Genomic DNA, 18,543 nt, shown 5'->3' on the forward strand with positions numbered 1-18,543 from the left:
GCTGCACATTGTTAATCACGACTTTCCTCGCAGCCCGTTGACAAACAAATTCAAAACTGGACGATCGCGGGCGAAAATTAAAGAAGGCGGGGTTTGGGCTCTCACGCAGGCGCGTTGCCGCCCTTCAGCCGGGCCCGTGTACTGCGCAACCGCACACTGGACATCCAGCATGCAGTGGGCGGGGAGAAGGCTTCAGCGCAGGCGCCTAATGACGTTAACGGGGGCAAAGGTGTGGCGCAGGCGCGTTGGCGTTGGCGGGCGGGTCGGTTGGTAAGGGGACGCTGCTGTGAGGCTTTTGCAGTTACCAAGGGAGACGGTGTGAAGCTGTGGATACGGCAACGCTGAGTGTCCCAGGAGGAGGATCGATCTGACATCCGCGGCAAGTAGGAGACACCAGCTCAGGTAAAGAGATCAGGAGGGTTGCCCCGCCTGGGTTGACCCACTCCTGTCAATGCTCATTGGAAAGTGAGTCGGGTGAAGTTGGGTCCAGGCTGGGCGGTTTGGGTAGGCCCGGGATCCGGCTCAGTGCAGAAACAAACTGGGAGCTTCACTTAGCCCATGCTGCCATTGATCCAAACCCAATTTGCCTGACCCAGCTTTGGCATTGGTTAGACTTATCCTTCAATGCTGAGCGCTTTAGGGAACATCTCCGGGACACCCACACCAATCAACCACACCGCCCTGTGGCCCAACATTTCAACTCCCCCTCCCACTCTGCCGAGGACATGGAGGTCCTGGGCCTCCTTCACCGCCGCTCCCTCAGCACCAGACGCCTGGAGGAAGAACGCCTCATCTTCCGCCTCGGAACACTTCAACCCCAGGGCATCAATGTGGACTTCAACAGTTTCCTCATTTCCTCTTCCCCCACCTCACCCTAGTTCCAAACTTCCAGCTCAGCTTTGTCCCCATGACTTGTCCGGACTTGTCCTATCTGCCTGTTCTTTTCCACCTATCCACTGCACCCTCTCCTCCCTGACCTATCACCTTCATCTGGATCAGTGGTGCTGGAACAGCACAGCAGTTCAGGCAGCATCCAACGAGCAGCGAAATCAACGTTTCGGGCAAAAGCCCTTCATCAGGAATAAAGGCAGTGAGCTGGAAGCATGGAGAGATAAGCTAGAGGGGGAGTGGGGTGGGGAGAGAGTAGCATAGAGTACAATGGGTGAGTGGGGAGGAGAGGAAGGTGATAGGTCAGGGAGGAGAGGGTGGAATGGATAGGTGGAAAAGGAGATAGGCAGGTTGGACCAGTCCGGACAAGTCATGGTGACAGCTTCATCCCCTCCCCCACTCACCCATTGTACTCTATGCTACTTTCTCCCCACCCCCACTCTCCTCTAGCTTATCTCTCCACGCTTCAGGCTCACTGCCTTTATTCCTGATGAAGGGTTTTTGCCCGAAACGTCGATTTCACTGCTCCTTGGATGCTGCCTGAACTGCTGTGCTCTTGCAGCACCACTAATCCAGAACCACCATTGTATTTGTGTTAGTTTCTTTGAAAGTTATCACACAAATCATGATTACATTGAAACGTGGAATATACTTGATGGGCTGTGCACACTCGAGAGTGTAGTGCGGGAAAAGCACAGCTGATCAGGCAGCATCCGAGAAGCAGGAGAATCGACGTTTCGATCATAAGCCTTCAGGAATCAGCCCTATGCACCTTGTAGATGGCCCTCAGATCTTTGTACAGCTTCCCCTCAGCCTTCTTAGGTCGAAGGAAAACAAGTCTCTGCTCGCAGCTGAGCTAGAACTCCGGCCAGTCAACATCTTGGTCAATCACTTCTACAATTCTCGAGTGCAATCACATCCTTCCTATGAGCACATGGAACATTCCTTGTTCCAGTCCTGTTCTGGCTTCCATCCACAACTCTTTCTCTGGTATATCAATGGCATTATCAGTGCTGCTTCCTTCTCTTGTCTGGAATTGGACAACTTTATAAATTTTGCTTCCAATTTTCACTCTGCTTTCAACTTCACCTGATGCATCTCTGATTCCTGCCTTCCATTCCTTGACATCTCTGTTTCTATTTCTAGGGATAGACTGGTCACCAAATCCATTACAATCTCATCGGCTCCCCTTGACTAGACATCCTCACATCCTATTTCCTGTAATGGAATTAAATTTGCTTTATTGTCACTTGCCTTGAATGAGTGCTTACGGCACCGTCTTACATACAAGATACTTAAATATTTAGTATAAAAGAATAATAAATAAAAATCTGGCCTAATAAAAAGTTTTTAAAATGTACTTGAAATACAGTATACTTCACCATAGTCCATGCCAGCATCTAACCTCCAGACTGCACTGGGCCAAGTGTCCAAACCATGCTGGGCTTCAAAACCTGAGGCTTTGCCTCCAGTCTGCAAGGACCTCTCCTCACCATGCTGGCCTCTGGTCTGGGACTTGGCCCCCACATTCTTCTCTGGGTAAGTTTAAGAGTTAAAAGTTTGAAAAAGAAACTCCAAAAGAGAAGCAGAACAAGAACAGGTGGACCTCCAGCTGGAGTGTCCTACTCTGTTGCCATCTTGCCAGTCCTGTAAAATTTCTATTTTATTCTCTCAGTTCCTCTATTGGATGTGTTCTGATGACGCTAGCTTCGACAAGAGGGCCTCTGAAATGTCCACCTTTTTCCTCAATTGAGAATTCATAGTTGACAGAGCCCTCAGCTGGGTCTGACTCAGCTCCCTCACTCAAGCTGTCACCACCTTCCAACCCCCCCCCAACCACCACCCCAAAACGTCTTTCAAGCCACATTCTGAAGATAATGTATGGTTTTATTAAAAAAAGTGATACTCAGCTCAGACAATGCATTAAAGGTGTGAGATTAAAGTCTCCGTAACCCAATTTTGAATCAGACTGGTTCTATTTCCAAGGCAGATATGCAACAATGCAGAGTGGCTGAGCAGGGTCTGAAAACCAGGTTCGGTACCCATGCGGGTGGCCTCAGCTGGGCCCTTGGGTTCATGTCACACCAGAGGTCACCCCACCACACGATGCACTCACACACACATTCATGTGGACATTGGGCACCCACGTTGCTATGAGGAAGGAAGTTCCAGGATTTTGAATGGCCATCTCCTATGCCATTGTAACTCTGACAGTTGGTTCCTTAATGGGGTGCTGGAATACCTGTCTTCAAAACTGTTCTACAATGATTATAGTCATCCGTTACCTAGATCTACCAGCAAACACTTTGGATAACCCTGTAAGATATCTGCTGCTTCATCCCTTTCATTTGTACGTCAGCACAACAGTTTTCTGATTTGTCTTGTTTGCAGTCACTGAACAAATTTCTGCTTGTATGTATGATGCCCTAAATATATCCAGGGAGAATGCTTGCATGTGAGGGCATGGTGACATTTTAAAAAAGAATCATTATTGTTCTTCCAAAGTCTCTGTCTTGTTTCTTCATCTAACTTTGTTACACTGTGATTGTTGCATCATATTAACTTTTGAGCTCCTTCTATGGTATTTCAAAGCTCTTCAGTTTTAACTTAATGGTTTGTGGGCTACACTGATGAAGCTAAATTTACTGCACATCGTTCATTGCATGGGGAGGATGACTGGGCTCTGACTTTGAGGTGGTGCAGTTTTTGAGATGATTGTTTTTATCGCAATGATTTGATTTGATTTATTTATTGCCACTTGGTATTTTGCTACAAAATACTGTGAGAAGTGTTTTATGCTGTCACCACTCTCTGGTGCCATCTTAAATCTCAGAAAAATAAACCAAAATGTCAAATTCAAGTTTTGTGTAAAGACTTGGAGCTCGGGTCTGGTTGTTGTGGTTGTGGGTATATTCGCCGAGCTGGGAGGTTGATTTGCAGATCTTTAGTGCTTTGGAGCCTCCTGTGAACCGCTGCTGTACTGCCTCCTCTGGAATTTATTTGGTTCCGTTCCTGCTGCTTCCGGTTACCGGTTCCGGTTGTTCGTTGTAGTGATTGACTGAGACTCAATAAACCAATGTGTTGATAGAGTCCATGGATGAGTGCCAAGCTTCTAGAAATTCTCTGGCTGTCCTCTGTTTGGTTTGTTCAATGATCGTTGTGTTGTCCCTGTTGAATTTATAGTCCCTGTCATCTGTGTGTATGGCTACTAGGGACAGCTGGTTGTGGTGGTTAGTGGCTAGTTAGTGTTTGTGGATGCTGATTGCTAGTTGTCTGCCTGTTTGCCCTATATGGTATTTTGTGCAGTCTTTGCATGGAATCCTGTAAATTAGTCTTGCACGTGATGGGTACAGAGTCTTTTGTCCTTGTGAGTTGTTGTCTGAGTGTGGCTGTTGGTTTATGGGCTGTCATGGATCGGTTGGAGAAGTCTGGCTGTCAGTTCCAAGACGTTTTTATATAAGGTAACGTGGCTAGTGAATTAGGTCATGGCATGTTCTTGTCGCCTTGTTTGTCAACAAGCACATAGACCTAGACCCAATATACCAGCCACTACAGTGAACAACTGGAAGCAGCAGGGATGGAACCAAATAAATTCCAGAAGAGACAGTACAGCAGCACTTCACAGGAGGCTCCGAAACACTGAAAACGTCACCTAGACAGGGGATGAAATGTCCGCAAATCAACTTCCCAGTCATGTGAACACACCCACAACCACGACAAAACATAGAATATATGGGCAAAAAAATTTTAACAAAAAGGACAGTGAGGTTGAACACTTTTTAAGTGCCCTGGGCCTGCTGGCCAGGCATAAGTCCCTTTCATTGCGCTGCTGCCACCGGAACAGAAGACATCACTCCTTGGCACCATCACACCTCTACTGATAGCCTTGTCACCATGAGTCCTTGCTGGACCTCACCAGTGCAGATGCCATCGATAGCATCAGGTACTGCAATGGCCCAAACCTAACTCCACCACGGCCTGCTTTGGGCCCACTTCGCTGATACAGCTGGGTCTCTTACTGGCCAAGGATTCTGACCCAGCAACTTGGAAATATGATGATATAATGATAAGTCATGATGGTGTGCGACTTACAGAGGAACTTGCAGGTTTGGTGCTCCCATGTACTTGCTGCCCTTGTTCTTCTGGATCGTGGCGATCACACGTTTGGAAGGTATGATTGCAGGAAGGTTCATCATTGTTCATTAGAACAGTTTTCAGAGAGTTTTGAGAAGATTTGTAGCTCATGTTGAGGTTCTGGATGTAAGTTTGCTTGCTGAGCTGCAAGGTTCGTTTTCAGATGTTTTGTCACCATACTAGGTAACATCATCAGTGAGCCTCTGGTGAAGCACTGGTGTTAGTAACCCAATTTCTGTTTATGTATTTAGGTTTCCCTGGGTTGATGTCATTTCCTGCAGTGACATCATTTCCAGTGGTGATGTCATTTCCTGTGTTTTTTCTCCGAGAGTGGTAAATGGGAACCAAGTCAATGTGTTTGTTGATACGGTTCTGGTTGGAATGCCATGCTTCTAGGAATTCATATGCATGTCTCTGTTTCGTTTGTCCTAGGATTGATGTGTTATCCCACTCGAAGTGGTGTCCTTATTCATCTGTATGTAAGGATACTAGAGAGAGTGCATGTCTTTTTGTGTGTGGTTGATATTTATGTATCCTGGTGGCTAGTTTTTTGCCTGTTTGTCCAATGTAATGTTTGTTACAGTTCTTGTACAGTATTTTATAAATGACATTAGTTTTGCTTGTTGTGAGTATATAATCTTTTAAGTGCATTAGCTGCTGTTTTAGTGTGTTGGTGGGTTTGTGGGCTACCATGATGCCAAGAGGTCTGAGTAGTGTGGCAGTCATTTCCAAGATGTCTTTGATGTAGGAGAGAGTGGCTGGGGTTTCTGGATGCATTTTGCCTGCTTGTTTGGGTTTGTTGCTGAGAAATTGGTGGTCTGTTTTCATTAGATAACTGTTCTTTTTGAATGTGATTTTTGAATGTGATTTTGATAGGTGATTTTCCTCTGCCCTTCGTAGTTCCTCTGTGCTGCAGTATGTGGTGACTTGTTGAAATAATGTTCTAATGTAGCTTCGTTTGTGGGTGTTGGGATAATTGGTTCTGTTGTTCGACATTTGGTCTGTATGTGTTGTTTTCCTGTAGACACTGGTTTGAAGTTCCCCATTGGCTGTTCGCTCTACTGTGACATCTAGGAATGGCAGTTTGTTGTTGTTATCTTCCTCTTTAGTGAATTTTATGCCAGTAAGGGAATTATTGATGGTCTTGAAGATTTCCTCTAATTTGTTTCATTTAGTGCTGACAAAGGTGCCATTCACGTAGCGGACCCAAAGTTTCATTTGGATGGTTGGCAGAGCTGTTTGTTCGAGTCTCTGCATTACTGCCTCTGCTAAGAACCCTGATATCGGAGATCCCATGGGTGTTCCATTGGTTTGTCTGTAGGTTTTGTGGTTGAAGGTGAAGTGGGTGGTAAGGCATAGGTCCACTAACTTGACAATACTGTCCTTGCTGATGAAGTTGATGGTGTTTGATATATGTGTCTTTGGGTCTTCTAATAGTGCAGTCAATGTTTCCTTGGCCAGGTTGATGTTGTTGGATGTGAACAGGGCTGTTATGTCAAAGGAGACCATTATTTCATCCTGTTCTATCCTGATATCTCTGGTGTTCAGGAATTCTTGAGTGGAGTGGATGGAGTGGCATGAGTCTTCTACTAAGTGTGTAGCTCCTTGGCTAGTCTGTAAGTTGGTGTTCCAGGCAGTGAGACTATAGGTCTGAGGGGGCTCCTGGTTTGTGAATTTTGGGTAGTCCATAGAGGTGTGATTTGTTGGATCCAACACATCCACCAACATCAATCTGGCCAAGGAAACACTGGCTACACTATTGGAAGACCCAAAGATACATATATCAAACACCATCAACTTCATCAGCAAAGACAACATTGTCAAGCTAGTGGACCTATACCTTACCACCCACTTCACCTTCAACAGCAAAACCTACTGACAAACCAACGAAACACCCATGGGATCTTCAATGTCAGGGTTCTTAGCAGAAGCAGCAATGCAGAGACTCGAACAAACAGCTCTGCCAACCATCCAACTAAAATTTTGGGTCCGCTACGTGGATGACACGTTTTGTCATCACTAAACGAAACAAATTCGAGGAAATCTTCAAGACCATCAATAATACCCTTACTGGCATAAAATTCACTAGAGAGGAGGATAACAACAACAAACTGCCATTCTTAGATGTCACAGTAGAGCGAACAGCCAATGGGGAACTTCAAACCAGTGTCTACAGGAAAACAACATATACAGACCAAATGTCGAACAACAGAACCAATTATCCCAAACCCACAAACGAAGCTACATTTGAACATTATTTCAATGAGTCACCACACTCTGCAGCACAGAGGAACTATGAAGAGCAGAGGAAAATCACCTATACAGCACATTAAAAAAGAACAGGTAGCCAACGAACACAGACTGCCGATTTCTCAGCAACAAACCCAAACAAGCAGGCAAAACGTGCCCAGAAATCCTATCCATTCACCCCTACATCAAAGGCATCTCAGAAATGACTGCCAGACTACTCAGACCTCTTGGCATCATGGTAGCCCACAAACCCACCAACACACTAAAACAGCAGCTACTACACTTAAAAGATTATATACTGACAAGCAAAACTAATGTTATTTACAAAAAACCTTGCAAGGATTGTAACAAACACTACATTGGACAAACAGGCAGAAAACTAGCCACCAGGATACATGAACACCAACTAGCCACACTAAGACATGACTCTCTCTCACTAGTATCCTCACGGATGGATGAGGAAGGACACCACTTCGACTGGGACATCACATCCATCCTAGGACAAGCCAAACGCATGAGAATTCCTAGAAGCATGGCATTCCAACTGGAATTCTACCAACAAACACATTGATTTGGACCCCACTTAACACTGACTGGGAAAAAGAACAGGAAATGATATCACTGTAGGAAATGACGCCACCAACCCAAGGAACTCTAAACACATAAATAGAAATTGAGTCACTAACACCAGTGATTCATCTGGAGGCTCACTGATGATGTGTTACCTAGTATTGTGACAAAACATGACATCTGGATCAGTTTTCATTATGGATTCCATAGATTCCAGAAGGGTATACAGAGATCTTGCAATGGGGCTGGTCCGTGGGTAACTGGTCTGACAGGGTACCTTACTCAGGAGTAAGGAACTGAGCAGCAGCCACATGTGTGATTGGTGCCTTTCACTGTGCTGCTTTTCTTCCCCTGCACAACTTTGGCTTCTGCTTTCATAGTGCTATCCTCTACACATGCTGTCTCTCTTATGACGTAATTTGTACTTGTTGTTTCGTACACTTTTCTTTTGGTTATTGATTGAGGCTCTTCCATCCTTGCCTTCTGATTCTTTGTAACCAAGATGATATAGAAAATTCCGTTTTAATTGCATTAGATTGCAGTTTCTGACATTTGATTCATTTTAATTCCCATGCTGCTACCCTCAGACTTGCATGGTGCTGTTGACACTGGATAATGAATAACTCTAGCTTCATTCAGTATGAAACTTGTTCTTTTAAACATATCCTCTTTGGTTTGATCGATTACTTTTGTCAGTAACTTAAATGAAATTTGGGGAATATAATGATTGTTGGTCGCTGTGTCCCTATCTATAAACCTGTAAGAGCACCAATGAGTGTGTAAGTTTCTATTTTTATGGCACTTAAATGAACTTACTCCTTTACATGATTTGTGTGTTCACTTAATGTTTTTGTTGTATCACAGTGCCTGCTCTATTAGCAAGGCATTGATCCCTTTCACTGAATGATTGACATGCCTCCAAGACCTCTCCCTGAGTAGTGGAGTCGTTTTCATTTGCTTGACTGGTCATTTTACAGCTCTGCTTTGCTTCAGCCCCTGTTGTCTCTCTCCTAACTGACTCATTCTGCTGTACTTTTGATCTTTCACCATGAAGTAAAAGCTTTTTATTGTAGTGGATATTCAATTCTCTCCCATGCCATCGTAGGTTTCTGGTGCAGCCTTTCATTTTACTGACAACACGACAGCCAACCTTCTGTCCATGCTAATATGTTACCCTCTATACTATGAGTTTTTGTTTTCGCAACAACTTTTCTGGAATTTTGTCTTCTCTATTGAGACCACTAAGAATCTTGTATGTTTCAATAAGATCAACTCACATTCTTCTAAATTCCAATGATGACTGTTCTAATCACCTCATGAAACAGACCTTCCATACCTGTTATCAACCCAGTGAACCTTCTTTGGACTGTTTACAATATCAGAATATAATTTTAGGTAAGGGGCCAAAATATTCAAAACTAGCTGTGGATAATAAGTAGTAGAAGAAGGTAAAGACAGCTAGAGCCACGGGTTTTAACAAATGAAGATTTGCCTGATTAGTCTGCAGACGAGTGACCAGTTACTGATGATAAAGATCTTCTGTGTGCCAACAACTACATGACTTATTCTCAGGTAGCTGAACAGCTTTGGGCTGAGAACATGATATTGAGAAGACATCAGATCTCCACAGCCCAGGGCCTGTCTCTGATTTCTACACTGTAAAAGCCTCTTTAAGCCTGATGAAAACCAGTTTACCTTGCCTTCTGCAGTTGGTTTATAGCGGTGACTTACAAATGACCTGGAAACCTGGTGCCTTCTGCAAACTAGTAGAAGCACCTGGGGAAGAAGGCCAAGAGGAAACATTCTGATTAGCACAAGAATCCTGTCAACGATCATGTGTATAGGGGCCACTGTGCTGCTTTCCCAGTTTTCACCTCTGTCCGTAATACCCATGTTTTTATTTCCTAAGTGTGTGTGTTTAAGTAAATTAGCATTTTAACTAGTAGAGTTATGTGCTGATGGCACATAATTGTTTACCTGTAACCAGAGCCTATTTATTTATAATAAATTGTAATTCTTGTTAGTACAGAAACCTGGCCCATGCTTTCTTCAAAACTGGGTCTGAAAATCAGGTAAATTGAGGAATTTACATTTTAAAAAATATTTAACTTTGTGACATCTCCAGGAATAATGGGGCTTGATTTCCAGTTTGCTACTCTGGTGAGTCGTGACATGTTTTATTGTTTTCTCTGTTGTGAAAACAGAAGCAATATATTCATTTATTTTACTTGCAATTTCCTTATTACCTGCTACTGAATTACAATTCTTACCTTCTGGAGGATCAGCACTCTTCTGGTTAAATGGAGAAACTGTTACCCATTTTACATTCAGAGCTAGTGTCCTCTCGTACTTTTTTCTATCTTGAGTAACCTTTTATTCATTATCTACTGTTCTTTAAGTGCTGATCAGTCATCTGACCTGCCAGTCATCTTTGCACATGTGTATAGTCTTTGCTTAAGTTTGATGCTTCCCCTAAATTCTCTAGTTAGCCATGGATGGTGGGTCCTCCGTTTAGAATTTTTCTTTGTTGTAAATATATGCTTATTCTGAGTACTTTGAAATATCCACTTAAATGCCTGTCAGAGTGACTCTGTTGATCTGTTCTCTTGCTTAGTATGTCAGATCAGCTTTTTGCTGACATAGTTGCCCTTATTTAGGTTTAAATCACATTGAATATAAAAGTCAGCGTATTGTGGTGGCTGCTATCTACGCAAGTCTTTACACTGAGGTCGTTAATTAATACTGTTACATTGCACAATACAAAGTCCAATATAACCCTGATCATTTCCAAAACATGCTGCTACAAGGAATTATCTTGAACTATCTGTAAATGCCTCAAACAGGTTACTACTGCCAATCTGATTTTCCCAGCTTGTAGGTAGTCTAAAATCAACCTTGATTATTGCTGATGTTTTAACACAGACAATTGATATTTATTCTTGTATGCTTTGTCTCACATTGTGGTTATTGTTAGAGCACCTGTAGACCCTTCTCAATAATGGCTCTTCAAACAACTATTTCTTATTTCCATCAACACCAGTTCCAAATCCTGATTTCCTGAGCAAAGTATACTTTTAACTATTGCACAAATGCCATCCTTGATTAATGTGTAATAGAACATTTAACATAAAAAATTACAACGCAATACAGTCCCTTCAGCCCTCGATGTTGTACTGACCTGTGAAACTAATCCAAAGCCCATCTAACCTACACTATTCCATTGTCATCCATATGCCTATCCAATGACCATTTAAATGCCCTGAAAGTTGGTGAGTCTACTCCTGTTGCAGGCAGGGTGTTCCATGCCCCTGCTACTCTCTGAGTAAAGAAACTACCTCTGACATCTGTCCTATATCTATCACCCCTCAATTTAAAGCTATGTCCCCTCGTGCTAGCCATCACCATCCAAGGAGAAAGGCTCTCACTGTCCAACCCATATAGTTCTCTAATCATCTTGTATGTCTCTATTATGTCACCTCTCAACCTCCTTCTTTCATATGAAAACAGCCTCAAGTCCCTCAGGCTTTCCTTATAAGATCTTCCCTCCATACCAGGCAACATCCTGGTAAATTCTCTCTGTACCCTTTTCGATGATTCCACATCCTTCCTATAATGTGGTGACCAGAACAATACGCAATATTCAATTGCAGCCGCATCAGAGTTTTGTACAGCTGCAGCATGACCTCTTGGTTCCGAAACTGAGTCCCTCTACCAATAAAAGCTAATTCACCATAAGCTTCCTTAACAACACCACCATCAACCTGGTTGGCAACTTTTAGGGATCTATGCACATGAACACAGAGATCCCTCTGCTCATCTACACTACCAAGAATCTTTTCATTAGCCCAGTACTTTGTATTCCTCTCTTTGGTTCATATTTTTCTTGAATACCACATACAGCTTAAGTAAAGCACTTTCATATGTCCAGTCGTTCTGAAGTGCACTACAAGATTGTAAGCCTTTTCCTTCTAAACTTTGGTACTTTACCAGGTTGGTTGCCACGGTATGGCTAGTTATTTGGCACGGTAATGTAAATTGATTGTGTGCAGTCTTTGCATGAGAATTCAAATGGCAGTCTATAATTCCTAGTTTTTCTGTCCTCCTTACTCGTGAACTGTGCAACTTAAAAACATTGTGATATAGTAATTATTAATAAAGATTTTAAGTGAAGCTATATACCATTATACGTAAGATGCTGCCGTAAATGGTGACTTGTAATCTTTTCAATGTGTTCATTTGAGTACATGTGACAATAAAGCTAATTCAATGCAATTCAAAATTGTAACTAAATGGAGATGGTAAAATAGGTCCTCACTAAATAATAATCCATTTTCCCTTGTAAATCATTGAATGGTTATAACACAAAGGGAGCCCATTTGGCCTATTGTCAGTTGTCTGTAAAAGCAGTTCATCTGGTACCACTCTCTTTGTTACCCCATAGTCCTGCTTGTTTTTTTCAATAGATAATTATTCAGAAAGATTGGTTTTGCAGCATTTTAGTTCATCCAAAAAGACATTCATAAATGTTGGAACTTTGCAATCAAACACTGAAAATGCCCAAAACAAGTCAGCATCTGATAGAAAATTCAGATTAATTCAGTGAAGACAGCAAAACTAGTAGAATTAGGCAGGAGAGGTAATTATTACTTAGGACATGGCTATACATGCTTCTTAAAATGTCATTACCTAGTATTTTTTTTTGTTTCACAGTGAAGATGGTTGAATGGATTACCCTGTGAGGAGTGGTCTGAAGTGGAGCAGGATGGATTTGTTGGGTCTACCAAGAAGGTGACACCTTTAGTGGTCCAAGTGCATCACGTGAAGTTGTTTAGTCTTGAGTTGGAGTTGGAGCTGGAGCTGGAGCTGAATGGGAATGCCTGCCGTTAGTCACGTACCAGAAAATTCTTCCACAGCATCCGATGAGGAGGAGCATGAGTAAGTGAACTTCATATCAGAAGCATTTAAATTCCACCATGTCCTCCCTCTTCTTGGTGTAACTTCCTTCTACTCTACATCCTTTTCCTTCCACTAAATTTTTTTCCTCTGACTCTGACCTCATCATCTCCATATTGTGCCATTATTTCCACTTCTCTGGAATTAGAGTTAGATTCTTCCAAAGTTCATGCAGTTTTAATTCTAATTTTGAGAAATCACCCTCTGCACTAGCATAGCTTTCCAGTTTCTCCCATCTTCTTGTGTGGTGCCACCTCCTATCAATGCTGAAAATGCAAATAAATGAACTTCAGTAACCTTCCTGTTGACATATCTTGTTGAAGTTAGTGTGAGGCATCTCGAGTGTGACTCACTGTAACAATACACCATGCTGAATGTCATGAAGCTCAGTTGACTGGTTTGTGAATCAGAGTGATGTCAACAGTGTGGGTCCAATTCCTGCATTGGCTGAGGTTACCACAAAATATTCTGCTCTTCAACCTCTCCCTCACCAGAGGCATGGTGACCCTCAGGTTTTGTTTCCTTCACTTGTGGGGATGTGGGTGTCACTGACTGGGCCAGCATTTATTGTCCGTACCTAGTAGCCCTTGAGAAGGTGATGGTGAGCTGCCACCTTGAACCGCTGCAGTCCACTTGGTGTAGGTTGAATCACATCTGCCCTTAGTGATGGAATTCCTTTGAAATCTGAAATTTTTAACCAAGTGACAGTGAAGGAATGCCAATATATTTTCAAGTCAGGATGGTGGGGAGCTTGGAGGGGAACTTGCAGGTGCTGGTGGTGTTCCCATTAACTTTCTGCCCTTGTCCTTCTCAATAGAAGTGGTTGTGGGTTTGGATGGTGCTGTCTGCGGATCTTTGCTGACTTTCTGCTGTGTATCTTGTGGATAGTACAGACTGCTGCTACTGAGCATCAGTGTTGGAGGGAGTGGATCTTGTAGGTCTGGTGTCAATCAAGCGGGCTGCTTTATCCTGAATGATGTCAAGCTTCTTAAGTGGTGTTGAAGCTGTATCATCCAGGTGAGTGGGGAGTATTTCATCACGCTCCTGGCTTGTGCCTTGTGAATGGTGGCCAGGCTTTGAGGAGTCAGGAGGTGAGTTACTTGCCACAGGATTGCTAAACTCTCAGCTGCTCTTGTCACTGTTTATGTGGTGTGTCCTGTTGAGTTTCTGATTAATGACAACACCAAGGATGTTAATAGTGGCAAATTCAGTGATGATAACACCACTGAGGTCAAGGGTCAGTGGTACGATGATTCTTATTGGAGATGGTTATTGCCCAGCATTTGTGTGGTGCAAATGTTACTTGCCAGTTGTCAACCAAAGCCTGGATATTGTCCAGATTCTTGGCCATTTGACACTGAAGCAGTCCATGTTCAGAGGAGTTGCGAGCGGTGCTGAACATTGTGAAATCATCAGTGAGCATCCGTACTTCTGATGAAGGGAGAGTCATTGATGAAGCAGCTGAAAATAGTTGGGCTGAGGACACTACCCTGAGGAACTCCTGCAAAAATGTCCCGGAGTGGGGATGACTGACTTCCAACAAGTACAACCGTCTTCCTATGTATCAGATCTGACTCCACTCAACAGAAAATTTGCCCCCAACACCCATTGTTTCTAGGTTTTTGCTAGAACTCCTTGGTGTCACATGCAGTTGAATGTGTCCTTGATGTCAAGGGCTGTCACTCTCACTGCATCTCTAGAATTCACTCTTCTAGAACATAGAACTGTACAGCATAGGAACGGGCCCCGCCCCCCCCCCCCCCCAAAATCTTGTGCGAAATGTGACGCCAAATGAAACTAATCCCTTATGCCTGGCCTTGGTCCTTATCCGTCCATTCCTTGTGTAATCATGTGCTTATCTCATTATAACTCATACTGTCTAAGCCAGGCAGCATCCTGGTAAACCTCTTCTGCTCCCTCTCCAAAGCTGCCTCATCCTTCTTGATGAGATTAGATTCCCTGCAGTATGGAAACAGGCCATTTGGCCCAACAGGTCCACACAGACTTGCGAAGAGTAATCCATCCAGACCCATTTCCCTACATTGACCCCTGACTAATACACCTAACACTGTGGGAGGAAACTGGAGCATGTGGAGTAAACACATGAAAATACAGGGAGAATGTGCCAACTTCACACAGGCAGTCGCCCGAGGTGGAAATTGAACCTGGGTCCTTGGTGCTGTGAGGCAGCAGTGTTAACCACTGAGCTACAGTGCTGCCAGTAATGTGGCAACCAGAATTGAACACATTATTGTAAGTATGGGCTAACCAAAGTCTTATAAAGCTGCAACATAATATCCTGATTCTTGTATTTTATTCCCCAACCAATAAAGACAAGTACAGAGGAACCTCGATTATCTGGCATTTGCTTATCCGAATTTCGGATTATCTGGCAAGATCGCAAGGTCCTGATGCTTGGCTAAACTATGTTATCAAACATTTGATTATCCGGAATTCAATTAACTGAATGAAATACTGCCCGCCCGTGTCCTTCAGATAATTGAGGTTCCTCTGCATGCCATATGCCTTTCTTACCACCCTATCTACTTGTGTCGCCACTTTCAGAAAGCTATGGATGTGAACCCCAAGATCCTTCTGAACATCAGTGGTGTTCAGAGTCCTGTCATTTAACTGTATTGTTTTCCTTAACATTTGATATCCCAAATTGCGGCACCTCACACTTAGCCGGATTAAACTCCATTTGCCATTTCTCTACCCATATCTGCAACTGATCTATATTCTTTGACAACCTCCTACACTATCCACAACCCTACTGACCTTTGTATCATCTGTAAACTTACGAACCCACCTACTTACATTTTGTCCATGTTTGAACCAGGGTGTAAATGAGGTGAGGAGGAACTCAAACTGGGCATTACTGAACAGATTATTGCTGAGCACGTGCTGCTTGATAGCACTGTTGATGACACCTTCCAGTTTACTGATGATCGTGAGTGAATTGATGGGATGTAATTGGTCGGTTTGGATTTATCCTCCTTTTTGTGTACAGGACATATCTTGGCAATTTTCCACTTTGTTGATAAATGCCAGTATTGTAACTTGAGCTCGGCTGAGGTATTAGCAAGTTATGGAGCACAAGTCTTCAATACAACATTGCCAAAATGTTGTCAGGGCCAATAGCCTTTGCAGTTTCCAGAAGCTCCAACCATTTCTTGACATCAGGTGTAGTGAATCAAATTGGCTGAAGGCTGGTGTCTGATGCAAGCACCACTGAAAAACCGTCACCAGTTGTCTGTAGTGAGAGGGCAGCCCTATGGTATGGTAAAACTATGATGGTATTATCTCTGCCTTCTACTGATACACCATTAATGCAACTATGGTATACTTTTACATCTTGTTCAGCATTACACATTTCAGAGTCTCCCCAATGAGAATTGCTGAGATGTAGCATTGTTATGCTTGGGGTTCAGTTGGGTGTAATGATATGTGAAATTTCTGAATAATGTCTGTTTGAACTTTTGAAAAGCAACATCTGATTCTCTGAAGAGTTTACAACTTCATGGTGACATATACTATAGATGCTGTTACGATTCCCTAAGCCCCACTACTTCATGAGCTGTGCCAAAAATGTCATTATTAAAAAGATTCCTGATGAGGGGCTTATCCCCGAAATATCGATTTTCTTGCTCTTCGGATGCTGCCTGACCTGCTGTGCTTTTCCAGCACCACTCTCTCGACCAAAAATATCAATGTTTGAATTGTCACAAAAGTGATCAATTTGTTTCTCTTCATTACTATTGTCTAAGACAAAAAAGACTTTCACCAGATTTTGTTTTTGAATTTACTGAATAAAATAACTTGTCTATTGGAAACAAACCTATGCGTTAAGGATGGGCATCAATTGATTATTAACAAAATTACGATAGTGGATTAAACTATAACCTAAACATGTGCACATTCAAATAAAAGCAAAATGAGATGACACAAGTCTGCAGGAGAATCAAGAGTAGAAAAATGAGGTAAAGCCCTGTTGATCAAGAGTACAAATAAAAAGGGAGAACAAGGTGACTTTCTCACAGTTTGTTTGGTTTCTTGTTGATGAAATTGCATTAGTGTTGACTGAAAATGAATGGAAGAACCTCAGCTTAGGTTTTGGTCAATTAGACATATGTCTGAGGGTTGAGTTAGTAGTCAGCAACCTTGTGCGTTAGACCCCTTCCAAATTCCTGTCTTTCTATCCAATGGTTAAGGCCATAAGAACAAAGAAAGTTCACAGCCCAGGAACAGGCCCTTTGGCCCTCCAAGCCTGAGCTGATCCAAATATCTGTCGGTCTAAATCTGTCGGTCAATTCCTAAGCATCTGTATCCCTCTGCTCCCTACCTACTCATGCATCTGTCCAAACGCATCTTAAATGAATCTACCGTGCCTGCCTCTACCACCTCTGCTGGCAACGTGTTCCAGACAGCCCCCTCCCTCTGTGTGAAGTACTTGCCGCGTGTATCCCCCTTAAACTTTCCACCTCTCACCTTGAAAGCATGACCTCTCGTTATTGAATTCTTCATCCTGGGAAAAAGCTCATCTCTATCCACACTGTCTATACCCTTCATGATTTTATAAACCTCAATCAGGACCCCCTCAATCTCCTTTTATCTAGTGAAAACAAACCTAACCTACGCAATCTCTCTTCATAACGAGCACCTTCCATCCCAGACAATATCCTCGTAAACCTTCTCTGCACCCTCTCCAAAGCGTCCACATCCTTTTGGTAATGTGGTGACCAGAACTGTACATAGTATTCTAAATGCGGCTGAACCAATGTCTTGTACAATGTTAACATGACCTGCCAGCTCTTATACTCAATACCTCGTCCAATGAAGGCAAGCATACTATATGCCTTTTTGACCACTCTATCCACCTGTGCAGCAACCTTCAGGGTACAATGGACCTGAACTCCCAGGTCTCTCTGCTCATCAACCTTTCCCAAGGCTCTTCCATTCACTGTATAGTTGTCTCTAGAATTAGACTTGCCTAAATGCATCACCTCACATTTGTCTGGATTGAAAGCCATCTGCCACTTTTCCGCCCAACTCTCCAGTCTATCTATATCCTCCTGTATTCTCTGACAGGCCCTTATGTTTTCTGCTACTCCACCAATCTTTGTGTCATCTGCAAACTGACTGATCAGACCAACAGTGCCCTCTTCCAGATCCTTTATGTATATCACAAACAACAGTGGCCCCAGCACTGACCCTGTGGGACACCACTGGTCACCTTTCTCCATTTCGAGAAACTCCCTTCAACTACTACTCTCTGTCTCCTGTTGCTCAACCAGTTCTTTATCCACCTAGCTAGAACACCCTGCACACCATGTGACTTCACTTTCTCCATTAGTCTACCATGGGGAACCTTATCAAACACCTTACTAAAGTCCATGTAAGTGAGATCAACAGCCCTTCCTTCATCTATCAACTTGGTCACTTTCTCAAAGAACTCTATTAAGTTGGTAAGGCACGATCTCCCCCACACAAAACCATGTTGCCTATCACTGATAAGCTCATTCTTCTCTAAATATAAATAGATCCTATCCCTCAGTACCTTCTCCAGCAACCTTCCCACCACTGACATCAGGCTCACTGGCCTGTAGTTACCCGGAATATCCCTACTACCCATCTTGCACAGTGGGACAACATGAGCAACCTTCCAATCCTCTGGCATCTCACCAGTGTTTAAGGATGATATCCGTCAGGGCCCCAGCTATTTCCTCTCTCGCCTCCCTCAGCAACCTG

The 18,543-nt window shown here is 43.2% G+C and overlaps 1 protein-coding gene across 4 annotated transcripts in view; it reads left to right on the forward strand.

Annotated features, from left to right (window-relative positions):
* Positions 1–297: 297 nt before the first annotated feature.
* Positions 298–18,543, forward strand: part of ttll5 (tubulin tyrosine ligase-like family, member 5) — a 386,423-nt gene continuing 368,177 nt past the window's right edge. For 3 of the 4 annotated variants that reach the window (XM_060829527.1, XM_060829530.1, XM_060829531.1), the window contains exons 1-2: positions 298–402; positions 12,553–12,777. In XM_060829527.1, coding sequence (XP_060685510.1) covers positions 12,710–12,777 — 68 coding nt within the window. In that variant the 5' untranslated portion in view covers positions 298–402; positions 12,553–12,709. The remainder of the gene's footprint in view (positions 403–12,552; positions 12,778–18,543) is intronic. The other variant, XM_060829528.1, reaches the window with a different exon arrangement.

Source organism: Hemiscyllium ocellatum, chromosome 8 (assembly GCF_020745735.1).
Source record: "Hemiscyllium ocellatum isolate sHemOce1 chromosome 8, sHemOce1.pat.X.cur, whole genome shotgun sequence".
NCBI classification, from domain to species: Eukaryota; Metazoa; Chordata; class Chondrichthyes; order Orectolobiformes; family Hemiscylliidae; genus Hemiscyllium; species Hemiscyllium ocellatum.